This window comes from Rutidosis leptorrhynchoides, chromosome 9, assembly GCF_046630445.1.
Source record: "Rutidosis leptorrhynchoides isolate AG116_Rl617_1_P2 chromosome 9, CSIRO_AGI_Rlap_v1, whole genome shotgun sequence".
Lineage (NCBI taxonomy): Eukaryota > Viridiplantae > Streptophyta > Magnoliopsida > Asterales > Asteraceae > Rutidosis > Rutidosis leptorrhynchoides.
Genome location: NC_092341.1, coordinates 42,467,294 through 42,476,009, shown reverse-complemented (window position 1 = coordinate 42,476,009; position 8,716 = coordinate 42,467,294). Strand labels below are relative to the sequence as shown.

General features: G+C 33.8%; 2 protein-coding genes across 3 annotated transcripts; one reads left to right on the top strand and one right to left on the bottom strand.

Annotated features, from left to right (window-relative positions):
• Positions 1-666: 666 nt before the first annotated feature.
• LOC139867321 (GDSL esterase/lipase At3g48460-like) lies at positions 667-3,750 on the top strand. Its single transcript, XM_071855682.1, has 2 exons — positions 667-1,285; positions 3,130-3,750. The coding sequence occupies exons 1-2, from the start codon at positions 674-676 to the stop codon at positions 3,634-3,636; spliced, it is 1,119 nt and encodes a 372-aa protein (XP_071711783.1). The 5' UTR covers positions 667-673; the 3' UTR covers positions 3,637-3,750.
• Positions 3,751-5,192: 1,442 nt separating this feature from the next.
• LOC139867225 (E3 ubiquitin-protein ligase AIRP2-like) lies at positions 5,193-8,338 on the bottom strand. Of its 2 annotated transcripts, none has more exons than XM_071855558.1 (5): positions 8,127-8,338; positions 6,850-7,012; positions 6,008-6,074; positions 5,676-5,886; positions 5,193-5,599 (listed from the first exon to the last, which is right to left on the bottom strand). In XM_071855558.1, the coding sequence occupies exons 1-5, from the start codon at positions 8,222-8,224 to the stop codon at positions 5,389-5,391; spliced, it is 750 nt and encodes a 249-aa protein (XP_071711659.1). In that variant the 5' UTR covers positions 8,225-8,338; the 3' UTR covers positions 5,193-5,388. The 2 variants fall into 2 exon arrangements, with proteins under 2 accessions (XP_071711659.1, XP_071711660.1); XM_071855559.1 differs by having other exon boundaries at positions 6,850-6,994; positions 8,262-8,319.
• Between the last annotated feature and the right edge of the window lie 378 nt (positions 8,339-8,716).

Below are 8,716 nucleotides of genomic sequence, written 5' to 3'. Positions count from 1 at the left end.
AAAAAAGAAATCACACCGTTGCGGGGGTAACGGTGAAACATAACGGCGACATTTAACATCGAATTAACGCCGGGACGGAGTGAGAAAATGTCACCGTCGCCGGCGTTAAATGATTTAACGGTGGGAATAAGTGTCGACTCCTACAGCTCTAATAATTTATAAAACAAATAGTTACGCATCGAATTTATTCATTGATCTTTTTAAACATAGTTCTTTAGAGCTATACTTAAAATTTTAGGACAAACAACTTTTACTTTTACATTATTTAAAATCACCTCAAATAACCATCTTACTAACTTATAAGTACCACCCATAATGCTTGAATTACTTTATCGAGTACAGCTTTAAGAGTTACGTTTATGAGATAATTGGGATTCGGCTAATGACATACCATTCTTAAAAAAATATCTCAATCTCAAATTTCATTAACACATTTTGAGATAATATATTGAAAAGTCGAAATTGATTATGAGATCATTTGATTAAAACACATAAATCTGAATAAAAATACTCGCCGTTCTGGAAAATAATCTATTAACAAAAAATATCTCTATATGGTACCCATACTCTATTATCTTTAAGAACTTTTAACCATTTCAATTATTTCAAACTATAAATAGCCACAAACATCACCAACAAATAATACCATCAACCCATCATCCCCTGATCAACCATGTCACCATTCACTACCCCTATTTTCATATTCCTTCTATTCTTCACCAGTTTTGTCACATCAGCTCCACGCCCGTTTAAAAAAATCTACGCATTTGGTGACTCATACACCGACACCGGAAACACTGCTTCCGGCAACGGCCCAAATGCATTCACATACGTTTCCAACTTACCGTACGGTAGTACATTTTTCCATCACCCCACTAACCGTTACTCTGACGGCCGTTTAGTCATCGACTTTGTAACCGAATCACTTTCATTACCTTACTTACCACCTTATCATAACACAAAAGCCGACACCTCGTACGGTGTTAACTACGCTGTTGCGGGGTCCACTGCAATACCTTATTCGTTCTTTGTTAAGAATAATCTTACTCTTGATTTACAAAGTCAATCTTTAGAAACTCAACTTGCATGGTTTAATAAAAACTTGGAGGGGCAAAAGTGTAAAAGTATGAAAGTGACTCCAAATGAATGTAAGAAGATTTTTGATGATACGTTGATTTGGGTGGGTGAAATTGGAGCTAATGATTACGCTTATTCAACTGGGTCGAATGTTGAACCCGAAACAATTCAGCAGCTTTCTATTCGCAATGTTAATGGATTTCTCGAGGTAATTTTGATTTAATAATAATAATTTTAATTATTATATGCAAAATATACAATTCTGATTATGATGTGGTATAAATGATTGATATCATCGATATTCCTCATAAGTAATTAATTACAGTTTTGTTAATCATTTATAGGTAATGGTCGATATCGGATTAACTTTATGTAAAATAACCGGATCACGTGAATACCTCTACAATTAACTAAACTGTAAATGGGTTATAAATTAATTAAATATTTTATTCATATTTGGAAACCTTCAAAATATCATATTATTGTTATTACTGAGTATTAACTTTAAGATTTATTTATTACTTGAGTTCTTAGAACTCTTGATAACACGTAATTATCAAAATAAATAGTGTAAGTAGAATTAAATAATTGTAACTAGTTGTTTAACTATTGTGTTTAACTAGTTGTTGAACCCTCGCTTCGCGCCGGGGATTCGGTTTTCAATGTATTTTATTGCGTCTAGTTTGTAAAATTATTTCGTGGTTAAAGAATGATGTCGTTGAAGCGCAACTCGAGTCGAACTAAAAGGTATAACCCGTGAAAGATTTAATTGTTATTTTAAATTAACAATATATGTTCATCTTCGCGTTTAGCTATGTAATTATCGACTTTTAAAAATTTAACGAAAAATCAACGTGTATGAAAAGTACCCCAAATATTTAGCGTTTTTAAAAAGCGTCCGTTTTGCGTATAGTTAGTGACATTGTGTTCCTAAAATTATTTCGAGTTTAACGATGGTGTCGGAAAAATTTAACTCGTTGCGAGCGAGAAGATATGACACGTTGAATATTTGGGTAGAGTTTATTTAAGATTTTTTTATGAAAATACTGATTTGACACTTTACCCCATCCTGGTTGGGGGGTCGATTTGAATATTTGAAAAGAGTGTGAGGGTCTTTGTTGGTGTAGTGAAATTTAATTAGAATTAAAAAGGAAAAAAATGAAATAACGAAAATGCCCCTAGTTACTATTCACCATTTTTGTGTATTAGATAATATAGTAAAATTAACTATTGTGTTTAACTAGTTGTTGAACCCTCGCTTCGCGCCGGGGATTCGGTTTTCAATATATTTTATTGCGTTTAGTTTGTAAAATTATTTCGTAGTTAAAGAATGATATCGTTGAAGCGCAACTCGAGTCGAACTAAAAGGTATAACCCGTGAAAGATTTAAATGTTATTTTAAATTAATAATATATATGTCCATTTCCGTGTTTCGCTATGTAATTATCGACTTTTAAAATTTTTTAACTTAGAACTAAAAAGTGACACGTAACGGATTTCTTGAACATTTCGTCACATAAAAATACTTTATTATTATTCTTGGAACAGACTCTTAGAAATACATTTTGAGATATTATGTACTACGTTTAATCCTAGCTACGGAATACATTTAAAATGTTATATTATACATAACATTGTCTAAAAAAAAATGTTATATTGTACTTATACATCATACATGATATAATGCACTTACCAAGTTGTCTAAAAAGTAACCATCCAGGCCTAGCCTGGGTGGCCACCAGCACTTTCAGTGAAGGGGAGGTCTCGGGTTCAATCCTAAGGGGTGCCCGCATTTAATGACTAAACTGGAGAATGCCTTACCTGGTAGCGGTGGAGGGCTGGCTTGCCGTTTACCCGGGGTTTACCTGCGGTGGGGGGCCAATGTGCTCTGGCCCATAGTGGGGTTCCTCGTAAAAAAAAAAAAAAAAAAAAAGTTGTCTAAAAAGTGACTAAATAATCAGATGTGTGAAAAATGTGTAGTCAACCTTTTATGTTAAGTTGTATATTATGCATCAAAATTTGTACAATATCCTAAACAACATGTTTTGCTAGGCATTGCTCAACAAAGGTGCAACGTACATAGTAGTTGAAGGTCTTCCAACAACAGGGTGCCTAACCCTCTCAATGGCACTCGCACCCGGGTCCGATCGTGATGACATGGGCTGCGTAGGTAGTCTCAACAAACAAAGCTCCAATCACAACACCATTCTCCAAACCAAGATCCGAGACCTTCGACAAAAGTACCCGAAAAGCATCATTATCTACGCTGACTATTATAACGCGTATCGTTCTGTCATTAAAAATGCAAACCGGTTAGGATTCAAAGAGCTTTACAAAGTATGTTGTGGATCGAATGGTGCACCATATAATTTTGACGTACTTGCTACTTGTGGGTCCCAATCTTCGAGCTCTTGTAAAGATCCTTCGAAGTATATTAACTGGGACGGGGTTCACTTAACGGAAGCTATGAATAAGGCGTTGTTTGAATCGTTTATTAAGGACGGGTTTACTCATCCTCCATTTGGGTCATTATTGAGCAGTAAACAAAATTTGGGCTAGATTACTTTGAACTTGTTTGTTAGTTCTATCATGGCACATGTAGTAATCCTGTAGTTATTATCTAAGTTTGGGTGCTCTATTAAGAACTTATTTGTAGCTTGATTTAATGATTTATTGAGCATTAATATATATGAGATTAAAATACTATTATGATGTTGATGATGCGCATAGTTTATCGAGCTTGCACTTGAGCTCGGTCCATAAGTAGCCCATAATCCTTCTCCAAAATCGCGATCTCATCTCTATAGATATAGAGGGAAAACCTTACACAAAGACCCTACGGCACACGGCCTATATCTAGACCGCCTCACACACACATCACATGTCAAAAACCTTGGTCGTCAAACTAATCCATTCAAACTGACGGTGCCACAGCATTTAACGACCCTCTCGAGATCTTCATCTCGTCTAGGATTAGACTTAGTAACGGTACCAAAGTGCTAAATTATGTTATCCTAATATCACTCTATTACACTCAAGTGGAATTTTGACTTCTTTGACCTTTTCTTAACGGAAATAAGAGGTGGTTGTCTTTAGGGGTGTTCAATATTTAGGTTCAAACGGTTTACCTAAAAACTGAACCGAATGGAAACCAAGAAAACACCAAACTGATTATAAAATCAAAAGGCGAACTTTAAAATTGATATTTATTTTGGTTAAATTACGAATTTTTTTTATTTTCTTTTATTTTAACCGAAATAGAACCTAATTCGAATTAGTATTCAGTTCGGTTTCGGATTTGAAATAGGAAGTTGGTTTCAGTATGACTTTCGGTTTACCTTTAAAATTTTCAAAAATAGGAAACCAAACCGATGAACAGGCCTATTTATGCATTATCAAATTTATAAAACTATACAGAAAAATTTTGTTTGAAGGATTTTACAAAATGTTACTAACAACAACAAAACCCAATACCACATGCGTGGTGTATGGAAGAGGTGTGATGTAGACAATCATTCACCTATTTGTTGGATAAAGAGAAGTCATTTCTCTACACAGATTGATACACACCAAGAAATAGAGAAAGTCCTCCCTCCCTCTCTTCGACAAATAAAGAGATTGATTCCGATGGACCTCCGGTCAATAAGTAGGAAATTTTTTAAAAAATAATAAAATAATATACAAAAAATAAAACATGAGACGCCATGAAAATGGTAGGATCAAATTTTCATGAGTTTTAAATCTTGCACATTCAATTTAAGCTCTAAGTGACAGTCAAGTCGTCAATAAATCGACGCTTGCTATTGACTCGATCAATAATAGCCATATAAAATGTTACTAAGTTAATTGATTATATAATAAGAACAACATTCTTATACATTATTCAAGAAACCTAAATCCAAAATTGACTGATTCATGACTTTTAAGTTCAAAGTTCAAGCAAAGTTGAAATGAGAATTAGTTTACTAAGATTATATTAGATGCCTTCATAATGAAATTTGACTGTTTCAAAAAACTAAACAACTAGACGAAAATCTTAGTTTTCAAAGCTATATTGAACTTAGAAAGCTTCAGGCTCTGACTTTAAAAAAGTCAAAAGAAGATAGTTTAGTGTAACAGAAGGCTAATACAGTACATTACATGATCAAAATCATCGAATGACCCATAAGCTTCAGAAAACATGACCTCTATGGTAAATGATAATGAAGTTCTACACTAGGAATGTACATAATTTTGCAGAAATAAACTGCAAAACTAATCGCGCTAAACTTAATATACGAGAAAAAGTAAACATTTTTGTACCAACTCAGATTAGATTAAGTAGTCATTGTATACCAAGAAAACAGCATCTGGAACATCTTTAGGAAGCTTGTTAATGTAATTATAGAAGCGTTTTCTGTCCTCTTTCGACACAGTTTTTTGGTCAACCACGTCTTCTGTACACGGTAGGACCCATAAATCAGCTGAATTCACTCTCTTCAAGCTGCCCCGACAAAATGGGCACGATACGGACCTCATGTTCCTGTACAAATCTTGAAGATTTAGCATAAACAGCATAAAATACTAATTACATATACCGCTCGATCGATAAAACTTACCAGTCATGGTAGCAATTGATACACATTGCATGACAACAATTGGGCAAAACCATCTTGGTGCAGGGCTCTAAACAGATACCACATTCATCTTCTCGTTCCATATCACGATCTGAACGTTTATTCTTTTTTTCTGTTCTATTTATATTGTCTTCGTTGATGTCTAGCTCTTTTGGATTTGTGTGCAGACGCTTAAGGGAAGGTAGAATCACGTCTGCAATTTAATAATATGAGATAAAAACAGCAATCACATTTCAGTTCTAGAATCGCAAAAAATATTGAAAATTGTTTTTGCTAAAATATTTAATAAAACAAATAATATAATGTTAGAATACCGTAAAACTCCCTAATTGATGCCTTTCTCCCAAGTGAAGTAGGCTTCGGCTTTTCATCTGGCATTACCTGAAAAGAAACCAAAACTATGATCACTTACTGACACAAATTCAAGAAGAACGTTGTTCACCCTTTGCTTCTTTTATCGGCCGCTTTAGTCGACGTGTCGGTTTAGAGACTAGCCCGTCTTGACTCGCCCAAAAGCGCCTTAAAAGTCGGTCAACGCTAAAAAGTTGGGCTGAGGCAGCCGAGTCGGTCAAAGTCAAAGTTAGGTCAAAATTTTATATTTCTTAAAATTAGATTATGTGACATATATCTATGTTCGAAATATTAATGTTTTATGTTTGATATATCTATGTGTAATATATATGTGTTTAATTTATTTATTACTAAAAGTCAACATTGGTCAACGCCGACTCGGCCGACTTGTCCCTCCAAGGTCCCAACTTACTCGGCCCCGACTCGCGACTTTTACAACCTCGCTTGTTTTATGTTTGGGCAATGCAAGAGTTCGACCTATTACTTATCGGAGGGGTCGATAAATATTTTGTTTATCTCTAAAGGGTCCAATAGAAAAGTGAGAAAAAAGCCTATAAAGAGGTCAAAAGAGGCAGGAGCTGCCCAAAAGTGTAATGTACTAATGTTCATGCGTAACTACCCCTAATTTCAAATATCATTATATTAGGCTATTAGCTTTAACTGAAATAACATAGTAACGTGATCATATTCAATGTAGTAAGTATATATGAACTTTCAAGAAAATGTGTTTCAAGCCAAATCGATCCACCCGATTAACCAACCCGCCTGAATTGCCACATCTAGTTAAGTTAGACACCATTCTAACCTTGTGTACCACCACATGGCAGAAATTTAGACAAGTTTGAAGCAAGCATGAACACGGAGAATCGATCCACTGGAGCAAAAATGATAAAATGTAAGCTATGTCACTGTAACCAAGCTCCATTCGAAGACAAGCACCATTTTTATCCCTAGAAATAGAAGCTGCCCTGCAAATAATGGATTAAAACTCGAAAATCAACATTACGTAACTTCCAATTCCAAATTAAGAAAGGATTGTCCCATTTAACCAATTTTGAACTTCATCACAATATGATTGATAATATGAGCATGTTTAGTAAACAACAAAAGAACTTACCACTAGTAAAAATATACACTTAATAGTAGTTGATTTTTACTCTTCTTCCATGACATAGAAAGGAGTCAAAAAATGTAGATATATTGACTTTTGGTCAAACAACCAAATCAACATCGATGGCGTACACGAACAGTGGCAGAACATGAAGATTTTATAAAGAATGTGAAATTCTTTGTAATTCATTGCATAAGTTAAAAACTGTTACATAGCATCATTCTATAACATTTAGCATAACAAGTCAAAGTCTAGAGGGGGCGACCGCCTCTCCATGCCTCTATAATCCACCTCCATTGTACACAAAGAAACCTCGAATATGAAAGAATGAAGAGATCTATGCTAAATGATCTTAAAACATTAACCAAATAATTAACCCTCAATTAAAATCAAGCAGAAATGCAGGGCTCATGTCAAGTTTCTAATTCAATCTCCTAGGTTTGACCACCAAAGTCAAACTAAGAAACCAATGTATCATTTTTCTTAGCCTAGTAGGCATAAGTTTCTCTGATTATCACAAATTTTGAAAATCTTCTTGCAATACTGCCAATTTTATGAAAAAGACACTTAATGCATGTAACTGCATTACAGATTATAGTCTCAATTGCAATTTGACATAACTTCATACATATATAATAAATAATTCACAACAAAATCTCAACAATTAGTGTAAAAATTCCTTGAAACTCATAAAATGGCTATAAAGTTCAAAACTTTAACCTCAGAAGCCAAAATTTTTTTTATTTTAATCTTACACAATTAAATTAATTAAAAACACAAAAACCCAAAATCAAGAAAATTAATAAATTTCACCTCAAAAGCAGCACATAAAAAGCAATACCCATGTTCACATTTCTATACAAAAATTTATTAAACAACCCTAATACTTTTTTTTTTCCTTCTAAATAAACTGTAATCAAAACACAAAATAGATGATCATAGTGATAATAGAGAGTGCGAAGAAGACTTACAACATATTAGCAAACTGTATATCAACTTCAAGAACCTGTAGTGTATCCTTATAAGAAGGAGATGATGCAAGCTGATGATAATAATAATTATCCATCATTATTTTTGTAAAAAAAAATTGTATAATTAAACTTAACTCTCAAAGTAACCAACTTTCTTCACTCAAACACAAAATGATCGCACTTCATAGATACCCTTTTCCTCAAATAACAAAAATGAAGAATAATCGGAGAATTTGAAATTTAAAAATGGGCGAATAATTTAATTTAATTTAATTTGATGAAAAAAAAAAAAGGAAACTGAAGCAAAAGTTATGGGAAAATGAGGGTGAGAGTTGTTGAAAATAATAATAGGACACTTTGACTGCGTTCTTGTTCAGCGACTACATTAGAAAGGTGAAGATGGGGGTTGTTTTAAGGTAAATGACATATTTGCCCTTTTAATGTTGACATATTGGACGGAATGATTCAAGATTGTAGGTGGAGTTTAAGGGGTAAAAATGACTATTCGTAGTTTAGTTTTGGATTTACTTTAAAACAGGAGGTAAAAAATGGGGCAAGTGGAAAGTGGAAACCAGGTGGCCTCTGGCCAT

What these genes read in the sequence shown, in the direction of transcription:
- LOC139867225 (XM_071855558.1), bottom strand. Translation starts at nt 8,224, where the DNA reads ATGATGGATAATTATTATTATCATCAGCTTGCATCATCTCCTTCTTAT. An exon ending in ATACAGTTTGCTAATATGTT is followed by an intron (nt 7,013 to 8,126) that starts GTAAGTCTTCTT and finishes CATTATTTGCAG; the next exon opens with GGCAGCTTCTATTTCTAGGG. An exon ending in ATCAATTAGGGAGTTTTACG is followed by an intron (nt 5,887 to 6,007) that starts GTATTCTAACAT and finishes ATTAAATTGCAG; the next exon opens with ACGTGATTCTACCTTCCCTT.
- LOC139867321 (XM_071855682.1), top strand. Translation starts at nt 674, where the DNA reads ATGTCACCATTCACTACCCCTATTTTCATATTCCTTCTATTCTTCACC. An exon ending in ATGTTAATGGATTTCTCGAG is followed by an intron (nt 1,286 to 3,129) that starts GTAATTTTGATT and finishes ATGTTTTGCTAG; the next exon opens with GCATTGCTCAACAAAGGTGC.